A 25,101-nucleotide genomic window follows, 5' to 3' on the forward strand; every position below is an offset into this window, starting at 1 on the left:
AATGTCTTTGAGAACTGCACCATACGTGTGACGTCGCACTGTGTGTGTGAGGTCACACCATGAGAAGGCTGCTATTTTGATATACAGCCTGGTGGCCAGGTCATGCTGGGTGGGGGCTACCATTTTGTAGGTCAAACAGGCAGCCTCCTGGTGTGGCATTTGTGGAGCCGGTCTGCACATGGTGTGGGGGATTGGGGACGGGACAGGTGGTATTGTCTTGCAGGCCAAATCTGGCCCATTGGGCCCATGAGCATATGTTCCTCCACCACCATCTGCTGGTGGTGGTACAACCCGATTTGGGGTCACAATCCACAGTTTGGGAACTGCTCTGTTAACACCTTTGTCCCATATAGTCCATTGCACTCCATGGCACAGCCCCCAGGGTGGTGTACAAATGCATATGAAGATATATTCTCTGTCCTGAGGAGCTTGCTTTGATGACTTGAGTGTGAGGTTGCACCAGCTGACTCACTCCACAAACACAAAGGCATGCTTTTCTCTGTATGCCTATAAAGTTTCTCCACTCGTTTTGTAGCATAGTCAATTCTCTGCCCTCTTTGGTGACTGTACAGAATGCTCTTACCAGAACCACTGATAAAGAGTAAAAAAGGAGACTTTTGAACAGAGAGCAAAGGAATTGCATGTCACCTGCCTTCACACCCAGCCAGCTGGAACAGGCGTAAACAAGGCTGTAATCAGTGAGGGAGGCTCCAAATTGGCTTTTGTAATGCTAATTTTCATCCCAGCAAGACTGCCTGGCTGCAGCCCAGGAGGAATAGGGTTTGCATGGGAACATCTCTGAGCTATACTGGATTACGCTAGATAGACATTGGATAGAGGAAACTCAGATCCTCCCATGCACCATGGCTACTTCCTGTGCCTCCCATAATGCTCCTTTTCCTGGAGTCATTCCAGAATGCAGTGTGTGCAGCCCAGGTGTGGGAGAAGGACATGTGGGCTTTGGTTTTTCAGTCTTTTCTTCCACTAACATCCTCTTTTCCAGCTGCCAAAGCACCAGCTGTGGCTCTAGTGCATGGGGCAGTGAATGCTGTTACCAGCTCAGCGGCCTGTGGAGGAGGGGTTGTGGGGTTTTGGCAGGCCCCATAGGTCTGTCTATTACTGAATGGGAGTCCAGTGTATTGCTGAGTTTCTGTATCCCTGGGCAAGAGGGGGTCAGACCAGATACCCTTCAGAGCAGGTTGTGGGGTAAGGTTCACGTAGTTTCCGGCCACACCGATGCTTGTAATGGCTTACTGCTGTTTCCCAAACACAGCTTGAATCCATGTCTCTGGTATTGGAAAGCATCCTGCAACTGCGTTCAGAGCCCTACAGAAAACCCTACCATAGACCTCGATGGAGCACGGTCAGAAACTACCAGGCTCTACCAGGTTGGCACTACCAGTTCTCCCTGCCCCAGAAACCCCCCTCTCCCAGTTTCTTTTATCCCCCCAGAAATGTAAGAGAAGCTGGTGAGTGCAAAAACAGGCCAGGTTTCTGGAATTAGGCAGATGCCTGCCCATGGAGGAGATGCAGGTGCTCTGATATTGTAGTAACAACAAGTGTTATTATCCCCTCTAAATATATGTTACATACTAAAAAACTCTATTTTAAAACATTAGGTTGCAAAGTGAAACACTCATTCCAGAACTAAGGTTCTTCCCTATGTGGGTAGGCCTTATGATACAGTCTCTGACTGCATGATTATGTACAGTTTTTTCCATGGGACCCCTGCCTCATGCAGTGAGCTGTTCTCAGGGAATGAGACTATTGTTCAATATTTCTGCTTGTCCTTGACATTCAAGCTGTGGCCCCATATCTTATTTTCTACACACTGTTCAAACCCTGCACTGACTAGGGAATATTAATTGCCTCATGGTCTTTTCCATCCCACTCATCACCATGTCTCATCCTCACAAGTATTAATACCTGGCTCTTATGTAGTGTTTTTTGTCAGTAGGTTTCAAAGCACATCACAATCTTTTGTGTAATTTCTCCTCACAGCCCCTCTGTGAGGAGAAATTATCCCCATTGAACAGATGGGGAACTGAGGCACAGTGAGATCAAGTAACATGCCCAGGGTCACATGGGAAGTCTGTGACAGAGCAGGGAATTAAACACGGGTCTCCCGAGACCTAATGCTCTAACCACTAGGCCAGGATTGCTTTGCATTTCTCTTCACTTCTCCCTTGTGAGACAGAATGTTCTCTTCAGGTCACAGATGGGGAACTGAGGCACAAAGAAATTAAGGCCAAAATTTGCAAATGTCTCCGCTAATCTTGGATGCGTGAGTGATTGCAGCACACCAGGCTGCATTTTTCAGAGTACTTTTCTTTGTCCTAAGCACTGTGTTGAGGGGATGCAACTGATCCTCAGCCACCCAGGGAAGTAGGAGAGGAGTATTCCCATTTTACAGATGGGGAAACTGAGAAAAACAGCAAGTTGCACAGTTAGCCAGTAGCAAAACATGCCTCAGAACTCATAATCTCTTAATTCCCAACACTGCTCAGTCCACCAGGGCCCACTGCCAGAAATATTGAGCAGTCCCAGCTTCTCTTCACTTCAGTTGCAGATACCTGCACTCGGCATTTCTGAAATTGAGGACACAGGTGGCTCAAGTTGGGCATCCAGAAATTGAAGCACACACAATGCCTCCCGCAAGAGCTTTGGCAAAGATAATTGAGTTTTCCTGAGTAGCAATCATTTGTGTAACTCCAAGATCATACTTCCTTTTCCTGCAACCCTGGCCTCGTTTGCTGCACACCTGCTAACTTTTGGAACACACGAAGCAGGACTATCCTACAAACAGGAGCCTCGTTCCCTGTACGTCCCTGACTCAATCCCTGAGCTCCGTCCATCCTGCGCACTGAATGAGATAGAGGGATTGTGGAAACTATAGGATAAGATCTTGCAATTATAGCCTGTGTAAACCTTCTGTAACCTTTCTGTGAAATGTTTCCAATTAATATTAAGTTGTTAAAATAAGGGTGCAATAAAACCCTACTTAGTGTTCTGATTTGAGCCTCTAGGTTGGTTACAGAACGTTTATTTAGTGGAGGACCACTAGGTGACACTTGGAATAATATAATTAAACTTTATTAAAAAGAATAATGATTAGTTAAGCTAGCAGGGATGCAGTTACTACTAACACAATACTACAATTATATTTACCTGTACACTCAAAGATGAAATAGTGTATCAATGTGTGATCAGTTGACTAACAACAGAGTGAAGTACCCTTTATAATCCTGGAACCTAATAGTACCTTTCTGATGTTAATTGGAGCTCTCCTGCAAAAGATCTCTCATTAAAAACCTTGCTTAACCCAGTTATAACCACAACATAAGGGTAACATAACCCTGGGTCATGGTCTTCTAACTCTTACTCTCCCATAACACTCTGACTCCAACGTCTCACACAGGCAGCTTCAGTTTCCCAGACTCCTCCTCACTTCAGCTAACTTAGGTCCCAAACCTGACTTCCACTTATTTCTTAACCTAAACCATCCTACAGGCTACATTTTAATGGGTAATCCATACAAGAAAGGGGAAAACTTAATTTTGGCATTTCCTAACTTTTGAGTGCTTGACTTTGCTGCCTTATTAACACTGTTTTAATGGGGATGGGGAGTAATTTCCTAGGTTATTTTAAAAAGAAAGAAAACAGAAACAGCAAATTATACTATGTGCAGCTCTAACAGTCACCCCTTCAATCCATCAGCATCACTGTGTGAACTGTAAACTTTCATAGAATCATAGAATCATAGAATATCAGGGTTGGAAGGGACCCCAGAAGGTCATCTAGTCCAACCCCCTGCTCGAAGCAGGACCAATTCCCAGTTAAATCATCCCAGCCAGGGCTTTGTCAAGCCTGACCTTAAAAACCTCTAAGGAAGGAGATTCTACCACCTCCCTAGGTAACGCATTCCAGTGTTTCACCACCCTCATAGTGAAAAAGTTTTTCCTAATATCCAATCTAAACCTCCCCCACTGTAACTTGAGACCATTACTCCTCGTTCTGTCATCTGCTACGATTGAGAACAGTCTAGAGCCATCCTCTTTGGAACCCCCTTTCAGGTAGTTGAAAGCAGCTATCAAATCCCCCCTCATTCTTCTCTTCTGCAGACTAAACAATCCCAGCTCCCTCAGCCTGTCCTCATAAGTCATGTGTTCCAGACCCCTAATCATTTTTGTTGCCCTTCGCTGGACTCTCTCCAATTTATCCACATCCTTCTTGTAGTGTGGGGCCCAAAACTGGACACAGTACTCCAGATGAGGCCTCACCAATGTCGAATAGAGGGGAACGATCACGTCCCTCGATCTGCTCGCTATGCCCCTACTTATACATCCCAAAATGCCATTGGCCTTCTTGGCAACAAGGGCACACTGCTGACTCATATCCAGCTTCTCATCCACTGTCACCCCAGGTCCTTTTCCGCAGAACTGCTGCCTAGAACTGCAGCACAGACTTGAGCTAAAAGGTAGCTGCATTAGCAGTAGGCTAATATTATCCTCTGTGGACTAGCCACTAGAGGAAGACATATAACACATTTAAACTGTGAGGTTACCTATGCATGAGTAGCACCATTTTACAGACAGCCTAGGCAAGGACCAGTATTTGGGAGACTCTTTCAGAGGGTTGGTTCTGCCATATTAGTGGTCTGGTTCCATTCCCAGGTCGTGTAACCCATGAGGCCTTCTTCATAATAAGGGTTATGATGGCTACAGAGTTATTAATACAAGATAGTTGAAAAAGTGAGTCTAGATTTCCTGGTTCCCAGTACAGTGCATCTTCCCCTAGGTCAGAGGCAATCAGAATCGGGGACAGGTTTGGCTCTGTGGACTGCTGAAGTCAGGCAAGAGGGTGGAGTATGTGCCGCATTAATAGAATCTCAAGGGTTAGAGGCAGCAAGCCAAAACCAAGCTATGCTGTGTGAAACACAGGTGGGCAATGGTGATTTTCAGTGGTTTACAGCTCAGCCAAACTTGACTTGATTTTCATGAGGCTCCACCTTGCTCCCAGGCTATGCTCAGAGTCCTGGTGCAAATTGTGGAGTTGGCAGAGCTCTTCACAGAAAGTTCGCAGGAACTGTTTTCATGGACAATGACAGGCAAACTAAATATAGGTTTCAGAGTAGCAGCCGTGTTAGTCTGTATTCGCAAAAAGAAAAGGAGTACTTGTGGCACCTTAGAAACTAACCAATTTATTTGAGCATAAGCTTTCGTGAGCTACAGCTCACTTCATTGGATGCTCACGAAAGCTTATGCTCAAATAAATTGGTTAGTCTCTAAGGTGCCACATACTAAATATAGGGGCCAGGGCTACTCCCCCTGTAATGTCGTTACTTCTCTTCTTCCCCACAAGCAGGAAACTCAAAGCAGACACTATTGTAATATTTCAGGAGCAGCTTGCCAGGACATGTTTGCACAAGTGCCAGATTTATAGCTGGTTGAACTCTTTGCTGTGAACAATTTACTTGAGCAAATTGTCGATCAGCAGATCATGATTGTTACAAATTCGAAACAGTTTGGTTAATAGATTTGATGAGCGTGTTGGGGCCTCTGGACTGTTCACAAACAGCACATAATGGGAGATACACCAGAGATGTGCTGCAGTGTCAGTAAGAGAGCAGTCTTTTGTTTCCTGGCTAGCCACATGACATGGGCCAGTGATACAAACGGTTAGACGACCCTGCCACATCCATCTCCATGGACTCCAGTGGCTGCTCTTTCAACTTCCCTCTTTTCTTTTGGACGTCAAATGAAAATAAAACAAAATATTGTTACCCCTTGTGACCCAAGCGGTGAGCCAAAAATTCAGGGTCTTGTAGGTTGTTCCAGTTAAGAGGTGAGAGTTGGGTATTTCTTTGATGCAAGTGTGTTTATTTACGAAGAATATACAAAACCCTGCTTCTCTGAACATGGGAGGAATTCAAGAACGGAAAACAGTTTCCTTGCTCACAGGTCCAAGCTTCTTTCCATACGGCACCTTGACCCAAAGCCATAGATAACCCGCGCCTACCGATAGTGGAGGGGCAGAGTGAGGGCAGCAGGCTTCAGCAGTGTTAGTGAGCATGCTCAATCCATGTGAGCAGCATACTCACTACAAGCTAAGCCACAAATCTGGTAGGGGTGGGCCTGTGACCCCACATGCTCCCCCCAACGTGTCGCCTCAGCCCAAAGCCTCTCTCCAGGATTCTCCTAGGGCCACACACCATGCGACCAGGCTGTGGCTGCTTGGTGTTCCTTCTGCTTCAGAGGTGTGCCAGGCTGGGCTGTGTGTCTCACACATGGAGACAAAAACAGTTCCACCAACCCAAACACTAGCCCCTGCATTTGAAACCCCCTGGCCACATGGTTCAGCTTCTTCTCAGGCTTTTTTCCAGGTGCCCATGTTTTGGGTGCTACTGTTGTGGTTTCAGTCAGGTTCTTATGTTCATCCTGAATGTAAGGCAGTAGTTACCCCTTACCCATAACAACAAGGTTTAACCCAACCCAGAGCAACATAAACCAAATCCCACAGACACAAACAAATAGAGCCCAATAATTTATGTCTGGCATGGAGGTCGGGGAGATAACCTGACCCTTCCGACAAAGGAAAGCCGTGTTCACTCTGTTAATGCACATATTACCTCAAGGGCCTTCTTATCATGGAGCCACGTCTGGTCTCAGAACAGTTTCTTTGGCAGTGGCTTGTTCAGCCAATGACATGGATCCACCTCCTGGAGCCAGTATTTGTTGCTTCTCGTGGTTTACACTGTTGGTAGTGATGGGTGTGACGCTGGTAAAACAAGTGCTAGCTCTGGCCAAGGCCATAGGTGTCAGCTAAGAACGGACAAACTTATAGCTGGAAACCAAACAAGCTCACCTGTATGTTAGTTTTGTTCAAAATAGGTAGTAGTCTGATACGAATGTATTTAGTGTTCAGACTGTGAAATGCTTGTAAGTTGCTGCCTGCATTAACCTCACTTGCAGTGTCTGTATTCCATGCTATAAGGAAATATGTAAATTATTCTTTATAGCTTTGAAAATGTTTGCTATGAACTTGTGAACCCAGGCTGGGAATTGTCCATCCAGCTCCTACCCATCCAGAAGGACTATCCAAAATTAAGTAGGCCATTATAAAACAAAAGTTTTGTTAATTGCCCCATCCACCCATGGAGGATTATATGCAGAAGGCTGGAAGAGGGAAATAAAAATAGTGGACATGAAGATTTTTCATCTCTTCGCTGTTTGAACTCTCACAGGGCCAGAGACATTACATGAAGACAGAGATCTCCAGGACTTTCCCCTGGGTCTGCCCTGAAAGACATTTTGAATTGACAGATTCCCATATCTTTGTCATCTTTAGAAATCATAGACTGTAATAACTCATTTGTGTGTACGTTTGCTTGCTTTCACTTGCTTAGCCAGGAGAATCTAAGGGGACTGTCTGTGACTCCATGGTAAGACTGTTATCAGTTTGGGGTGTCTGCCCTGTTTTTGACAGTCTGCCCTGAGGTAGGCACTCTCAATGGTGAACCACCCCAGACAGCATGACAATGGGCATGTCACTTTTGTCTTCCCAGGAGAGCTGTCAGAGGCATTCTGCATGGCCCCAAGAAACAGAGAGCCAACATGCTCTTTCACTTGGCTTCAGTATCTTCACTAACCCTCAGGGTTTTTTATGATGTGTGGTCTTAGTGAGGATGGTAGCTGTTATTTTAGCACATTGCCATCCACCTTCTGTTTTCATACATTCATAGATTAGAAAGCCAGAGGGGACCATTGTGATAATCTAGTCTGACCTCCTGTAGAAACAGGCCAGAGAACTTCCCCCAAATAATCCCTTTAGCAGATCTTTTAGAAAAACAGCCAATCTTGATTTTAAAATGTCCAGTTATTATCTCCTGCTTGCTGGGGGGTGGGTGGGAGTGGTAACCATGTGACACTCCTGCCATATTACTTCTCCTGCTCTAGTTCCTCTCATACAGCTCTTTTGTTACTACTTCAGAATTAATGTCAATTGGCTCAAGATGCTTTTCAGATGCTGCACTCTGGATCCTAGTCCTTCTTCCATAAGCCTCTGAACTAGTAACCCTGTGATATTCTAACACAGCTAAATATGACAGGTTTCAGAGTAGCAGCCGTGTTAGTCTGTATCTGTAAAAAGAAAAGGAATACTTGTGGAACCTTAGAGACTAACAAATTTATTAGAGCATAAGCTTTCGTGTGCTCACGAAAGCTTATGCTCTAATAAATTTGTTAGTCTCTAAGGTGCCACAAGTACTCCTTTTCTTTTTACAGCTAATATGCATCTCTTGAACTACCAGGGCTTTCTAAATTCCAGTACTCAGCTATTTGTACTGACTGGTCTACTGACCCTTTGATTGTATGTAGTAAGGGCTTGAACTGATATATTAAAGAGAATGGACAAAATGAGCCACACATGGGTTGTGGGTCATTATCCATTATCAACTCAACTGGAATCCCACAGTGAGCAAACTTCCGTTTGCAATGTATTATGCCACTGCAGTGAAACTGACTTCAGTTTCTCTCTGGCACTCTTTATGCTGATTGCTCTGTCTGTTATACCTAGCAGTGTTTTGGAAGGAGGCTTGATATGCAGAAAACAAACTGAGTCAGGGAAGCTTCTCTTAAAATCAGACCCAGAGCTATGGCTGACTTCGACATGCAAAAACCAAGATACAGCAAGCAAACAGACACTGTGCAAATCATTACTGGATCAAGCTCTGTGAAGAGATACAGAGAGCCTCAGACACAGGAAACCTCAAAGTCATGTATGATGGCCTGAAGAAAGCTCTAGGTCCCACTGTCAACAAGGTTGCCCACCTCAAATCACACAGCGGAGAAATCATCACAGATAAAAGCAAGCAGTTGTCTCGTTGCGTTGAACACTGTTCAGAGCTATACGGACAAGAAAGAAACATCACCAGTGAATCACTGGACCAAATACCAACTCTACAGGTCATGCCAGAGCTAGATGTGCAGCCCACTGTAGAAGAGCTAAGCAAAGCCATTGATTTGCTATCTAGTGGCAAGGCTCCTGGAAAAGATGGCATCCCAGCGGAAATCCTCAAGTGCGGGAAAGACAGCCTATTACCATATCTTCATCAGCTGCTACTTAAATGCTGGAAAGAGGGTGAGGTACCACAAGAGACATGCAATGCAAACATCACTTTGTATAAAAATAAAGGTGAAAAGGGCAACTGCAACAACGACAGTGGTATCTTGCTATTAAGAGTAGCAGGAAAAGCTTTCACAAAAGTCATGTGAGTGTGACTACAACAGCTGGCGAATCTTGTCTACCCTGAATGATGGTGTGGATTCAGGGCTGGAAGATCAACTATAGACATGATATTTTCTCTGCATCAACTCCAAGAAAAATGCAGAGAGCAAAACCGACCATGTACATCGCTTTTGTGGACCTAGCCAAAGCATTCGACACAGTCAGCAGAGCAGGTCTATTTGCAATACTAGAAAAGATAGGATGTCCACCAACCTTGTTAAGTCTTATACATTTCTTCCACAACAACATGAGAGTAACTGCCCAGGTTGGCGGGTCCACTTCGGACAGCTTTAAGATGAAAAGCGGAATGAAGCAAGGATGTGTTCTTTCCCCTACACTCTTTGGAATCTTCTTCTCTATACTCCTGAACTGCGCATTTAAGGACATGAAAGATGGAGTGTATCTCCACACAAGATCAGATGGGAAACGCTTCAGTCTGTCCCGATTTAAGTCAAAGACCAAAGTCAAAAAGGTGCTAATCAGGGAACTTCTATTCACTGATGCTGATGCCCTCATAGCTCATAATGAAGATCTATTACAAAAACTCATGGACTGCCTTTCAAGTGCCTGTCAGGCATTTGCTCTCACCATCAGCATCAAGAAAACGGTTGTATTAGGACATGGGGTTCCACAAGATCATAAGAACATAAGAGTGGCCCTACTGGGTCAGACCAAAGGTCCATCTAGCCCAGTATCCTGTCTTCTGACAGTGGCCAGTGCCAGGTGCCCCGGAGGGAATGAACAGAACAGGTAATCATCACGTGATCCATCCCCTGTTGCTCATTCCCAGCTTCTGGGAAACAGAGGCTAGGGACACCAATCCTACAATCACCTTAAATGCAAACCAGCTAGAAGTAGTTCAAAAGTTCAGCTATTTAGGTTCTATAGTGACCACCAACCTCTCACTGGATGAAGAACTAAATGTTTGCATTGGAAAGGCTGCCACCATCTTTAGCAGACTAACTAAAAGAGCATGGAACAACTCAAAGCTTACCATCAAGGCCAAAATGCTAGTGTACCAAGCTTGCGTCCTCAGCACTCTCATGTATGGTGGGGAAACATGAACAACTTATGCTCATTAGGAGAAAAGGTTGAACAGTTTCCACCTACATTGTTTATGCCGCATACTCAACACCAAATGGCAAAGAAAAAGTCACCAATGCAGAAGTTATTCAAAAGGCAAATTTACCAACTGTGACAGCCCTGCTCAAGTAAAGACGACTGAGCTGGCTGGGCCATCTGAGTAGGTTGAAAGACCGATGCATACCCAAGGACATGCTGTATGGGGAGCTATCAGAGGGAACAAGAACAACAGGACGTCCCAAGCTTTGCTATAAAGATTCATGCAAGCAAGATATGAAGGAATTTGGAATTGATCCTGACCAATGGGAAATCTTGGCAAGTGATCATAACAAGTGGTGCCATCGTCTCCAACAGGGCATCAAAGTCCATGACAGAAGTTGGCTCCTTCACCTTGAAGAGGAAAGAGCCCATGGGAAGCAAGCAGCTCCCAGCCAAGATACATACATTTGTAATACCTGCCAAAGATCAGATTGGCCTATTCAGTCACATGAGACATTGCAAACCATCTACCTCATAGGCTGCAATTCCCACCGTCTCTCGCAGACGAAAGGATGCCAACAAAATATACCTAGCAGTGTTTTGGAAGGAGGCTTGATATGCAGAAAACGAACAGAGTCAGGGTAGCTTCTGTTAAAATCAGACCCAAGAGCTGTGGCTGGCTGATTAAGGTTATCTCTGACTAGTGTTCCATGACATTACTCTGCAGTATTGTCTGTCTCCTGTCCTGTGACAGCAGTGTGAAGGATGCAGTGACTCTGACGGCTTGGCTACGCTGCTCCAGGCAGTCAAACATTTTATTGCAAGGTTGCTTGGTATAAAACTCCTGAGAAGAACAGGATCCAAACTGAGTGAAGAGACACCAGCTCTATTTTTCGATATGACATTTGTTCTGGATGAAATGTGCCACATGTGTAATCAGTGTAATAAATCCTATTAGGCACATGCCATTGGACAGAGGCGTATTAATTAGACTAAGAGGACTAGTGGAGAAGTAGCATAACTGAAATTGCCACTGATACCTCCTGCACTACCGGCTTTGGTTTAGTTAAGATGTTGTGAATGTCCCTATAACAGTTTCCAGAAAGTGTCCATGTAACATAGTGCCGGCCTCGAATAGTGCCGGCCTCGTTATTCACTAGGAATTAATTAGCTGATGAAGTTAATCTTTGTGTCAGCAGATCATCTGAAAGCCCAATCTGCTCTGTGTGAATCTATCGGGTTATTCATAAGTATTCATCAAATAGGCTGAACAATTTTCAGCCAGTGGGATAGATGTAAAATGATCACTTCTACTAGTATCTGTGTGCGTGGTGGATGATTGATAAAGTAAGTCACGTGGTTTTGTTTCTACTCCCCAATTCAAGAGCTGAAACTTTTAAAACAGAAAAATAAAGAATAACAAATAGTGAATCTCTGGGATCATGTACGTGCACAAAGGACAACTGTTTCCCAAACGCTCATGTGAACAAACCCCAGTTGTGCAAATGTGGGCAAATAGCAATTAATGAAAGGCTTGACGCAAGATGGCACCAAATAGCAGTTCAGAAGTGGAAGGAATGTTTATGAACACTGTTTTGGAAATATTTGACCCAGTTCTAGTCAAGAAAGAAACATAATGGATGCTTCATATGAGTAATTACATACAAAAGCACTATGTTAAAAGAAAGTTAAGGTTGCAAAGTCAAGCACTCAAGGTTGCCAGAATTAAGGTGCCTTGGGCAACCTTAAGTTGGCCTCTTTGGGCAGATGATGCATTTTGATAGTCATTAATTATATGATCACAAATTATTTTTTCCAAAAGACCCCTACCTCGCAGAAGCTGCAACTAAAGGGAAAGTCCTAGTCAGCTCCTGCAATACCAGGTTGAAGCCAGCTCAGTGCTGATGGACTCTTCAGAGAATTTAAATGCCAAATTCTATCAAGTCTTTATTGAGCATGTGCAAACTCAGATTTTTTTCAAAGCTTTATAACTTGGTCAAATTTGAGCAATTTTCCTGGGGAAATCCCTGACACCAGGATGATCTCCCACTCTGCCAAATTTCACGTCTCTGCATCAAAGCATGGAAACTCTTGAGCTTTTCAGTGAAATGGCTGTAAAAATTTTTTAATGTGGGCAAAACAGTGTATTTTTCCTTAACTTCATTTTGAGAAATGGCTGAACTATTTTAGCTGAAACTTTCCAGAAAAGTTCAGCCTAAGGCAGACACCCAGTATGGAAAATTTCAGCCTGGATAGTTGAAGGGTGGCAAAGTTTAAATCAACTGAAACCAGATTCTTATAATGGAAAGAGTCAGGCGACTCTAGGCATTGCTGCAAATTCCACCTATAACCACATTCACATAATTAAATATAAAGCTGAACAGAAATAGCGGTTTAATTAATTGAGTTAATTAGCTGGCCAGGGTAGCTGAGGCTTGATAGCCATGGTTATAGCATATTCATAGAATCATAGAATATCAGGGTTGGAAGGGACCTCAGGAGGTCATCTAGTCCAACCCCCTGCTCACAGCAGGACCAATCCCCAATTAAATCATCCCAGCCAGGGCTTTGTCAAGCCTCACCTTAAAAACTTCTAAGGAAGGAGATTCTACCATCTCCCTAGGTAATGCATTCCAGTGTTTCACCACCCTCCTAGTGAAAAAGTTTTTCCTAATATCCAACCTAAACCTCCCCCACTGCAACTTGAGACCATTACTCCTTGTGCTGTCCTCTTCTACCACTGAGAATAGTCTAGAACCATCCTCTCTGGAACCACCTCTCAGGTAGTTGAAAGCAGCTATCAAATCCCCCCTCATTCTTCTCTTCTGCAGACTAAACAATCCCAGTTCCCTCAGCCTCTCCTCAGAAGTCATGTGTTCCAGACCCCTAATCATTTTTGTTGCCCTTCGCTGGACTCTCTCCAATTTATCCACATCCTTCTTGTGGTGTGGGGCCCAAAACTGGACACAGTACTCCAGATGAGGCCTCACCAATGTCAAATAGAGGGGGACGATCACATCTTGCAGCATAGTATAGAGTAGCTAGGTACTGGGTAAAGCTTCAGCCACTCCACTCTGCTTAACACTATTGTCTGTTTCTCCAGTCATGACCCGGTCCCACTCCACACCCAGCTCTGATGATGCACCTCAGTCCTGACCTTCAGTACCTTCTGCTAGTCCAGTAGTGGGCCACCACATAACTCTACCACTGTCCTGTAGACTTGGCCTGTAGCATCCCCTGCTCTTCTAGTCCTGGGCTCTGGTGTAGCTGTGCAGTGCACCGGCAGCTGCTCCTCTTTCTACCAACCATAGGCTTCTTTGTAGCTCTGCCAGTGGACTTCCATTCTCACTTGCCACATCCTGGGCTAAATTCTGTCCCTGGATGTGCATACTAAGGTTCCCCTGAAGTCAAGAACAGCTGCACGCATATATGTATCTGAGGGCAAAATCTCTCCCTCACTCACTCATACATGTCCCCAACACAAGCGCTGGCTTCCAATTGTCCACCAGGGTGCTCAATCCTCCCGCTCAGCCCCAGGCCCCACCCCCACTCCACCCCTTCCCCCAATGCCCCACCCTGCCTCTTCCCAATCTCTCCTCCGAGCGCACCCTGTCCCCGCTCCTCCCCGCCTCCTTCCAGCACCTCCTTCATGCCGCAGAACAGCTGATTGCAACAGGTGGGAGGTGCTGGGAGGGAGAGGGAAGAGGTGATCGGAGGAGCCACTGGCAGGCAGGAGGTGCTGGGGAGAAGGGGTTAACTTGGCTGCTAAGCACAAATTTTTTTTCTGTGGTGCTCTGGCCCTGACGCACCGATGGAGTCAGCACCTATGGTCCCCAAGCTCTTCCAGTCCTGGGCTGGGCCCCCACACTTTTCCTCAGTCCTGACCTGCTGTCCTCCTGTTCCCTCAAAGAGCTGTTCTGACACAAGTTCTGTAAGTCTCTTTGCTCAATCAGGCCAGATGTCGTTTGCTGCTGTCACACTGTTCACTCTGCTGGTGTGTTCTACCCCTTCCCCCACCCGATGACTGTTTACACTGTAAGGGCTTCGGGGCAGGGACTCTGTGTTTGGACAGTGCCTGGCACAATGAGCCCCACTTTTTCTTGACGCTTAGGCACCACTGTAATAAACAGGATTCATAATAATGCTGGCAGAGTGGGCTGAGAGTAGCTGTGTGCATTGTGTTGTGTTGTTATTATGTAGTACTTTGGTGCTGTGGGGCGGCATGTCATAGAGTCTTAGGAGTTTAAGGCCAGAAGGGACCACTAGATCAGCTAGTCTGGCCAGCTGTATGTCACTGACCATCAGCACCATCCAGCACCTGCACACTAACACCAATGGCTGAAATGAGCCCAAAGTAAATGACACCCACAGGAGCCTAGACTGTGACGTGCCCCAAGCTGAGAACAGAAGGGGACAAAGTTTACCAGTGCCCGAGGCCCCTATCGTGGGACATAGATGATTAAATGAGATCTACCCAGATAATTCTGGCAAATGACCTGCACTCACACTCTGCAAAGGAAGGCAAAACTCCCCAAAGTCACTGCCAATCTGCCCTGGGGAAAATTCCTTCCTAACCCCACATATGGCGATCAGATAGACCCTAAGTGTGTGAACAAGAATCAGGCAGCCAAACACCTGAGAGAGAGAATGCTCGGTGCCACCTCAGAGCCCTGGCCCACCCCACCCAGGATCGTGTGATGTGGGTTGCTGTGTTGTTCAGTGGTTTTGTGATGTGCAGGAATGTGCTATGACATGTTGTGCCCTGTGTTGCAGTTTTGTGTGCTGTGTTGCAGTGTGGTTAAGAATGTCTGGCTGTGTTGCGTTGCAATTTATTTTACTGTTTTGTAGTGTTTATGAGGTTTTGCAATTAGGCAGTGTTCTGAGCAGCAGTCTGAGTTGTGTGTTTTGTGGCATTCTGTTGTGTAGTGCACTATGTTGCAGTATGTTTGTGGGTGTTGTACTGCAGTGCTCTGTAGTGACTTGCAGTGTTGTGTGATGTATTGCAGAGTGGTTTGGATTGTGTTGTTGCAGTGAGGGTGGTGTTGTGGTGTTACAGTAGGGTTGTGTTGCACTGTTACAATGAGGGTGGGATTGCAGTGAGGATGGCATTGTGAGTTGCCCTGTACTGTCCACCCTACAGCTCTAGGTTGGAATCTGGAGGCAGACCCCTGCGCAACCGAGCACCCGTTGCCTGGAGGCTGTCCTAGTGCGCATGCGCGCCATGTCCCCTCCCAGGCTGGGTCGGGACTACGTTTCCCAGCGGCCCCCGGGCGGACGGACAGGTGCCGCCCCTCGCTCCGCCCGGCCGTGCAGTGCGGCCGGGGCCCAGCGGCTGGCGCTGTGGGGAGGGCCCTGCGCCGCTCCGTACAAAGCGCTGGAGGCGGCGGGGGGCGCTTCTTCCTGTTTGTCTCCGTCCGATCCGAGGCCGAGCGGCAGGAGCGGCCATGGCGGCGGCGGGGGGTTCGGGGTCCGGCGGGGGCGGCCGCCGCGGAGCCCGCAGGGGGGCGGCCAACATCCTGGCCCAGCTCCGGCACGGGCAGCTGAGCGGCCGGGGCCTGACCCGGGGGGCGCAGGTACCGCGGGCCGAGCCGAGCCGGGCCGGGTGGGGGGCGGCGGCGCCGGCGGGCTGAGGAGGCCGCGGGTCCCCGCACGGGGCGGGCCCAGTCGGGCTGGGCGCTGGAGGGAGTCAGCGCCGGCGGCAGGCCGGGGGGAACCGCCTCGGGCGGAGGGGCAGGCCCGCCGCTGGAGACCTGTCAGGGGGGCCTTGGGCTCCCCCAGCTCGTGGGGTCCGGGGCGGTGGCGGCCAGCCGAGCCCTCCTGCCTCGAGCTTCCCCAGTTGCCTGTCCCTGGCCTGGCGCAAGGGCCAGCCTTGGAGGCCTGTTCCGGAGCAGCCGCTCGGCAGGGCACCGACACTTCCTTCCCCGCTCCCAGCCCGGGGTCGTGCTGCTCTGGCCTTGGCTCTGCTTGGCCTCGAGCCTTCGTGGAGATCGCAAAATCTCGCCTGGGCTGGGAGAAGCCTGGGCTTTGCGCTCCGGTTTTGTGTGCGCCAGAAGTGAAGGTCTCTGATTCTCCTGCTGGATGCAGGATTCAAGTTCACCATCGCCAGGACTGTAGGTTTTTAAATTCTCTCCTGGCTACTTTACATCTGCCCACTTGGAAGACTCTTGCCTGGTTGGGAGGCCTCTGGTTCCCCCCTTGGTGGACTCTTCAGTGTATAGAGAGACAAGGTGGGTAAAGAAGAGTTAGGTGGAAGCTTGAAAGCTTGTGTCTCACCCACAGAAGTTGATCCAATGAAAGGTATTACCTGCCCCACCTTGTCTCTCTAATATCTTGGGACTGGCATGGCTACGACAACACTGTATATCTTCAGCATATAGGTTGTCTGGAGGGCCTCACCACAGCTGCTCTAGTGGGTCTATGTGGAAAGTAGAGGAAAAGTCAACTGCTGAACAGCAAAACTGTAACTAGTATCAGAGGTTTTAGAGGGGTAGCCATGTTAGTCTTTATCCATAAAAACAATGAGAAATCCAGTGGCACCTTAAAGACTAACAGATTTATTTGGCCGTAAGCTTTCATGGGTAAAAAACCCACTTGCATTCATGGGATCACAGAATATCAGAGTTGGAAGGGACCTCAGGAGGTCGTCTAGTCCAACCCCCTGCTCAAAGCAGGACCAACCCTCAATTTTTTCCCCAGATCCCTAAATGGTCCCCTCAAGGATTGAACTCACAACCTTGGGTTTAGCAAGCCAGTGTTCAAACCACTGAGGTATCCGTCCCCCCTATTGTTCAGATGCATGGAGACATCTGTATCTCCAGGCATCTGAAGAAGTGGGCTTTTTTACCCACGAAAGCTTATGCCCAAATGAATCTGTTAGTCTTTAAGGTGCCACCGGACTCCTTGTTGTTTTTGTGAAAACTGTAGCTGAGTTCTTATTTAGTGGCAGCAACTGAAGAAGCGACCCTCCGTGTCCCCAAACTCTCAACCACTTATCTAATTAGTTCTTGGGCCTTCCAAGAACTAGGTTTTCTCCCCTGTCTGCTCTCTGGGTCCGTCTAGCATTGCAAGCTGTCAGCACTAGGAACCTAAGCATCACCTGTAGCGAGGAGAATGAACTTATTTTTTGTGACTTGCTTTCTCTTTCCCTGCCACAACGGTATTTGTGTAAAAGAACTGGAGGAGAAGGGCAAATTTCCCACAATATAGAAATGCTGTTCTGCAGCAGGATTTTGATTGGAGGTAGGGATGGGTAGCTCTCTGTTCTGAAGAGAAATGAAGCCCTGCATGGAATTATGATTTAATATGTTAAGCCCATTATTGATTCAGTTGGCACACATGACCTGGTGACTTTAGTGCTGAGCAGAACTCTGGTTCTGCACCTGTCGAGTAGAAGCCCGTTTGTGTGTTCTATTAAAATAACACTGATCTTGACTGTTTGAAATCACTGTTTTCACTGTTGGTCTCGTGGACTATTGAGAACGACGTCTGTTTCTTCACTGGGACTTTGCTTACTCTGTGTCTTCTGTTTTGGAAAACTGTGCATAGGTGCTGGATGGCAAGCGGCTATTGCTACAAGGAAAGTAGCATTTATTTTGGAGGGAAATATGAAGAATTATGTGGACATTGCAGACAGAGAATTTGTTTATACTATTCTGGCAAGCCCTTCCTCCTCCCCCAAGTAGAAGTACCCGCAAAAAAGGTTCACTGAGCGTTGGTTAATGAGACATGGCCTCTACACTTAACTTCCTTGCTGTTGGGAGGGGAGTGGGACGAGAGATCATTTCAGTGGAAATGGGTATTTGTGTTTAGGCACTTTTGACCTGTCCAGGATATTGTCCAATCTGAGCAAAATGACTTTTCACCAGCTTTTGCTTTTCTTTATATTTTGTTAACATATTAATTTAACCTTGGCTTCTTTAAAATGATTTTATTTCCACAGATCATTTCATATTTGTAATACATTTGGGGTCTGAATCATACCTTGTGCTGTGTTCACCACAACTAATCTCATGTTATACAGATTTAAGTAAATGTTCAGGTGTGCATATAATAAAATAATGCACAGTAAGGTGTTCTGTCACTTTAGATATCTGTACAGCTTCACTTTAGCCCTTGTTTCTGCACATAGCTGAGAAGTGCTGATGACCGCATTAGTGCATTTTTTGTTGTCAATGCTTGTATAAAGTGTGTGTGTGTGAGTGTGAGAGAGACTAGACCTGTGCAGTTACTCACAATACTTGGTCAGAATCTTTCTGCTAGCTGCCTCGCTCCTTTTATAAAACTGACTTTCTGAAATGCTTTCAGCATGACTTGGCTGCATTGAGAGGCTTAAAGCTGAAGGCTGAGAGCTCCAAGTGCTTAAGTGGCCCCAAGAACACTTCATTAAATTACTTGGATTGAGGGAGCAATTTAATTGCCTGACAGGTTACGAACTGTGTAACTGGCATAGGATTAGAATTTAACTATGGCATTAAAAATGATTTTAGTGGTGCAGTGTTAAATGCCACGTACCTGTGTACACTTGCTGGGAGATACTCAAGCAAGTGTCATAATTTCAACCTGGCATGTATTTCTTTTGTGTTGTGGCAAATGTTGCTGCTCTTTTAAACTCATGGGTTTTCACTTATTGTGTGAAAGACTTCACCAAACAGTTCAGTTCACCAAACGGGTGGAGGGAGGGAGTAATCGCTGTTCTAATATACCGTCTGAGTTTCTCCTCTGTTTCTGTGGGAAGTCCATGTGTAAAGCACTTGGGTGTGACTCCTGTTCTGTTTGTTTGGACACTTATTTACTGCTTATAAAAACAATCTTTAGGTGCCTTGTAATCAGTTAAAATTCCATGTTATCAAAGTATTACAAATATTTCCCAATAGACTCTTAGTTCATTTAGTTCTTAAGCCCTCATCTGAGCAGGCTTCTCAGCTATCCTTCCCTCCCCTCCCCAGATGGTCAATTCATCCACTCCTAGATGCCTGAGAGAAATGGTTGGCTTTGCAGGTATATGGAAGGCTAACTGAGCTGGGCTCTGACAACCCGAGAGTGGAGATGAATTTTAAAGTCAAGGATAAAAGCACAGGGGTCATTCTTTCCTGTTCATAGCAGAGAAGCTCCATGTCAACTGCCTCCACTGACGGTGGGTGAGGCAGTACAGCAATGGGACAGGCAGTCTCTCAGGACCTGGTTACCTAAACCATTTAGAGCTATAGGAGTCAAAACCAACACCTCCGATTCCATCTAGATCCTGAGAGTCAGGCAGTAACCTTCCTTGAGCATCTCATATTTGGTCTCCACATGAAGCTCTAATTGGTAAATAGATTCCTGTATTCAGCACTAGCTTCAGTTTCTGGGCAATCTCAAAATCCAGCCCCGCATAAGAAACAATAAAGAGGCCTAGTCTAAAAGTGACAAAGGCACAGATAAATGTTGCAAGAGCTGCATCTGGAAGATACAGTTGTTCTAGTCTTACCAGGAACAGATGGAAAAGCTTGTCTGGCTGCAGCTGGCACCTTAATATCTAACAGCAGTTTGCGTCTCGCCAGACCCCTGAACTATGGACATCCTGTAACAAATCGTGTCACGTTCTCTCAGCAAGCGTGCTGATATAATTCCTTTCAGTTCTTCCTGGCTACTTCTCAAATCTACTGACATTATCTCCATCTTATCTGGATTGAGATTCAGCCAGTTAGCCCTCATGCGGGCAGGCACCAATCACCAGTAAGAGACTAGGTCAATCCACTGTGCTGCATTAGTAAGGTCCTATAATAGAGACATAGAGCAAAGTAGTGCCAGAAACTCAAACAGAAAAGACTTTGTGTTTGTCTTAAGACTTGCCTCAGTTTGAAACAGGTTTTCTTCGGGTAAAAAATTCCTCACAGCAAGAAAAAGTGGGTGCTAACAAAGTAAAGGAACATTGATAAATTATCAACCCATCAGAACATTTCCACTGTATGCAACTCTTCCTCCACCATAGCTTCTGCCAATAGACCTTTATTTGCCTTCTGTACAGTCATGGCATAAGACCTGAAACATTTAGTTGCAATTGATCAAACTCAAAACGAGACTCCCCTACCAGTGTTCTAACAGTCTCTCCTCTTCTTTTATCTGGTGCAAATCATCTGTAAACAATGGTGTAATGTGAGGGTGAAACCAAGTTGCCTAGGGGCCTCTCTACAATGACATTTTTTCCATCATTATTGAAAGTCCAACTAGGTCATTCACAGTGGTCTATTGGCAACACACTTATGCTCCCTCAGCAGTCTCTGAGAGCAGGCTATCAAATTGGTCTTAAACCCTGCAGGACTGCCACGGTCTAGCTGAAACCGTTGGAATGACGTTCAAAAGGCCATTCTCTACCCATGCCATATGATCTGTTGCTCCTGGTAATAAAGTCTCCAAGCTGACAGTGCCATTCTTATCCACTTATATCAAATCCCTCGCTCCAAAAGAAAATGTTTAATTCCTTAAAAGTATACATATTATCAATACTCTGTACAAATCTCTTCTCCTCTCCCCCCAGCATCACCTACAATTTTTTTTCTTCTAAACAGTCTTCTCAGCCCTGTTCAAGTATTGGCCCTTTAAAAAAGGGAAGTTTCTTCACATCCACCTCACCCACTCCAAAAGCACTATTTCTGTTGCCAATCAACAGCCTCACGCAAGTTCATGCAAAAGGGAGGGATCGGGCTACAGATAGAGGAGCATCTGAGACTCCCTTGTAGTCTTGCTTGGCTGTAGCCTGAGGCCTCTGACAGCTTCCTCTTCAGGCTGCTCTTCCTACTGGTGAAAGGACCTGGCTGGCCCCAGTGCAGTTGCTGTTGGTAGATTGCTGCCTGTTCAGGATTGTGGGCATAGGAAGCCTGGGGATGTGCTTATGTATGGCAGAAGGGAGAGCATGCCTGATGGCTATACCCTGCTCTAGAAGTGCTATGAAATAAGTGCTGGATGTTAGTACCCTTATACTATTACTTTATTTAGTATGCATAAAAGTGAGTAAAAAGGGAAAACTTTAGTCAGTTTCAAGGTGCCCGTAACAACATCTTCCAAAAATTGGTCACCTCAAAGTGAGGAGCCAATCCAGTTACTTTGTGAACCACTGTTATTGCCTTGTGCTAATCCATAGCAGAGTATGCATGTCCAGTGTGGAAATGATCCATCCATGCTAAGAAATCAGACCCTGTTCTAAATGACAGTTGTCATGGAATAACAGGATGTCTAAAGCCGACACCAAAGGATAACCGGTACTGGCTGGCATTGCACCACCTGATATCAGGAGGAAGATAGCAAGCCAAAGGAAAAGATCACGGCAGATGGAAGATCCAAGGCATCCATTATACGGTCACATAGGAGCAATCAAATGCCTTAAATCACAAGAGTTTTATAGCCAGTGTAGTGCCTTTGGATATGCCAGCTGGCAAGGCATGACTGTGGTTATGGAATGAAAGACTACGCGCAACTGGTTGTGCTGAAATAGATCTGGAACCCTAGGAGGACATTCCCGGAGGGGCCGATACAGACTGGTCAACGTGGCGATGCCTGAACCGCCTGTGCATGCAAACAAGCAGATCAAAGTCTATAGCTCAGTGCTTTGAGTATTGGCCTGCTAAACCCAGGGTTGTGAGTTCAATCCTTGAGGGGGCCATTTGGGATCTGGGGCAAAAATTGGGGATTGGTCCTGCTTTGAGCAGGGGGTTGGACTAGATGACCTCCTGAGGTCCCTTCCAACCCTGGTATTCTGTGATCCTTCTATGATCAAATGGGGTACGCTAATGACACGAATATATCTGAGTGCGGTGAGGTGCAGCACCTGCTTGTTTGCTGATTTCCCCGTCTGAAGGAGGACCTCGCTGCAGCGACGGAAAGAGCCATCGCTTGTGCACAGTTCTGGTTTGTGAAAAGGGCACAAGAAGTTGTTTCAAGGCAGTAAACTTTCCAATTTTGCTATCCTGTGAAAGAACAGTCAGGGATTGAAAGGTAAACTAACCAATGGATGGGGTTGTTTTCTTTAGAGAAAACATACTTGCCTTGTTCTGAGCATTAGAATGTCTAAATATCATTGGCCTTTTCTGCAAACTGTCACAGTCTGCTCAATACTGAAGGCTACTGTAATTAAGGGCAGTATTCTGTAGCTGCTGTGCACACACAAACCCTATTGTCTTTAGTGGGATTTCCACATGAGGAGCAGCTGCAATATTGGATCCATTATTCATCTTGAAAGGCAGACTCTTCAGTGATAGTGGGTTAGCATCAGCTCAGGCACATCTGTGATTGGCAATCCAGCAAAAGAGAAATCTCCTAAAATGTTCAGGCACTGAGCTGCTTATAATAATGAAAACTGCAGCATAATATGATACTTTCGGTATAAGTAAATGTAAAAAGTACGTTGCTAATATTTTAAAAAGAATCTTTTGTATAATTAAAAGTAAGAGGCCACCATCTTGAATCTGACATGCAATAGTATAGGATACATGGGCAGTTCTGCATACAAGAGCATGAGAGGCAGGGGTTTTTCATAGTCTTTTCTAAAGTAAAGTAAGTTTTGAAAGAAAATATAGCATTGCGTTATGGTAGTGCCTGTACAAACATGTAGTAAAAGGCAGTCCCTTCCTTGAAGATATTAGTCTAAATCGACATGGCAGACAGAGGGTGGAAGGGGAAACAGGCCCAGAGAGGTGAAGTCACTTGCCAACAGTCATGCAGTAGGTCAGTATCAAAGCTGGGAAGAGAGCCCTTGTCTCCTGAATCCCAGTCCAGTGCCCTAGCCACTAGATCATGCTGCCTCTCAAGTAATAGTAAAAATTAATGGAGTGCTATAAACATGTAACTCTTTAAAAGACTGAGGAGTCCGGTGGCACCTTTAAAGACTAAGGTGCCAGCGGACTCCTCGTTGTTTCTGTGGATACAGACTAACACGGCTACCCCTCTGATATTTAAAAGACCGAAGGATATATTACATGTAATCTTAACAGAATTTGGAAAGTCTCTTGTAGGTTTAATGCTCTCATATGTTGGTTGAGCTGCCATACTGGAGTCCCAGTTATATCGTTATCAATAAAATAATCTCTGCTGTAATCGAGACATTTACAATTTATTTATGGACGAGCAATTCATCCCTGTTCACTTAAAACTGCTCTGAAAATTACTGTGTAATCCTGATTTAGTATTTCTGTTACCATGTGTAGTGGTAAATTGAAGTGGGTGGTCTTGTTCACCTTTTCAGTCGACTTGTAGCTCTTTCTGTAGAGAGAAAGTTGTATTGAGAAAAAACAGCCAAGCTGACATTGTCGTTGTTAGTGACTGGAAAACTACAACTAAATTAGTCCACTGAGATGACTGGGCACTCCCTAAAATAAAGAATAGCACTCCTCTGGCAGTTTTCCAGTGAGTGCTTGCCAAGGAATACGAAGTAGTCTGAGTAAAGGATTTAAATGATTAGTTGCACAGACATCAACATTCCCTTTTTTTTTTCCTCCAGATAAAATGCTTAGAGCATATCAAGTTTAAAAAAAAACAAACAAACCTTCAAAAAGTTTGAAGATTCCTTATTTTTAATAATGTGGAATTTTTAAAGAATGGAAAAGCATATCTGAGATAATCAAACAACCTTAATTTTGTTGATTAGTACCATCAGCTCTACAGTCTTCTCTTAAATTTGTAGAAGACAGTGTTTGAAAAGCTGACAGGTGAAATACTGGAAAAATGGGAAACTTGACATTTCTAAAAGGCTTCCAATCTATGTTTGATGCATCATTACCACACTAACCTTTTTTTATAAAAGTGCTACAGTTTCAGGATCGTGGCCTAAGGATTCACTCTCCAGTGCAAGGTGTAATGGTTAAAGGATGGTTAGGTGCCCATCTTTTGGGAACTAGAGATAATAGAAGCAGGGATAGGAAATGACAAGGAGGGAATGCACATTAACAAACATGGGACGCTGGGGGATAATCTGAAAAGATTCGCTGACAGGGAAGAACATGGGAAGCAGGAATGGCTGAAAGAGACTTCAGGGTGATAGCAGACAGTCAGTCAGATAAATGTATTTGCAAAGAAAGTACAGTTTTGAGTGCAAACACAGTGGCCCCGTCACAGAGCAGAGGATGGGATAATCCCCTCCGTATGACAGATTGCACCTGGAATACAGCATCCATTTCTGGGCACTTTAACAAATGCATTAGCAAATTGGAGTGAGTGCCGAGAAGAGGAACAAAGCTGATCAAGGTCTTGATTTTAAGTAAATATTTTAAGGTTGGGCGGCTGTCTCAGATCATCTGAAAGCTGCAAGTACTAGTGATAGTCTTTGGGGTATTATAAATAGGAAGAATGGGATGAAATTAAAAGGAAATGTATAACTTTGTTCTTAAAACGCCTCTTTTGAAAGCACACTGTGCTGAACATAGTTTAGAAATAAACATAGGAATAGATTTATTTAGACGAAATAGTGGGGGAAAAGCTTCGTGACTGAGTTATCAGGTTTTGGAATGATCTCAAGGGAAATGATGATGAACAATCCTGGGTGGGCTGTATGACTGAGGTATTTTATAGCTCTGTGTTTTAACTACAGTCTTCTCTAAATATATTCTGCTTGTTAGCTTTCAAATGAAGCTGTACTTTTATGCTTTCAGTTTTACACTGTCTGGAAACACAGAGCTAATATTTGATTAGGTGTGGTATGTAGAACAATGTACAGCTAGCTGGCAACAAAAGCTGACCATTTTGAATTTCTTTCAGCCTAGCACGTGCCATTAAGTTGGGACGTCC

General features: G+C 45.4%; 1 protein-coding gene across 1 annotated transcript in view; it reads left to right on the plus strand.

Annotated features, from left to right (window-relative positions):
• Positions 1–15,791: 15,791 nt before the first annotated feature.
• Positions 15,792–25,101, plus strand: part of TRPC4AP (transient receptor potential cation channel subfamily C member 4 associated protein) — an 80,337-nt gene continuing 71,027 nt past the window's right edge. The window contains exon 1 of the mRNA XM_077832515.1: positions 15,792–15,920. Coding sequence (XP_077688641.1) covers positions 15,792–15,920 — 129 coding nt within the window. The remainder of the gene's footprint in view (positions 15,921–25,101) is intronic.

This window comes from Eretmochelys imbricata, chromosome 13 (assembly GCF_965152235.1).
Source record: "Eretmochelys imbricata isolate rEreImb1 chromosome 13, rEreImb1.hap1, whole genome shotgun sequence".
Classification (NCBI taxonomy): Eukaryota; Metazoa; Chordata; order Testudines; family Cheloniidae; genus Eretmochelys; species Eretmochelys imbricata.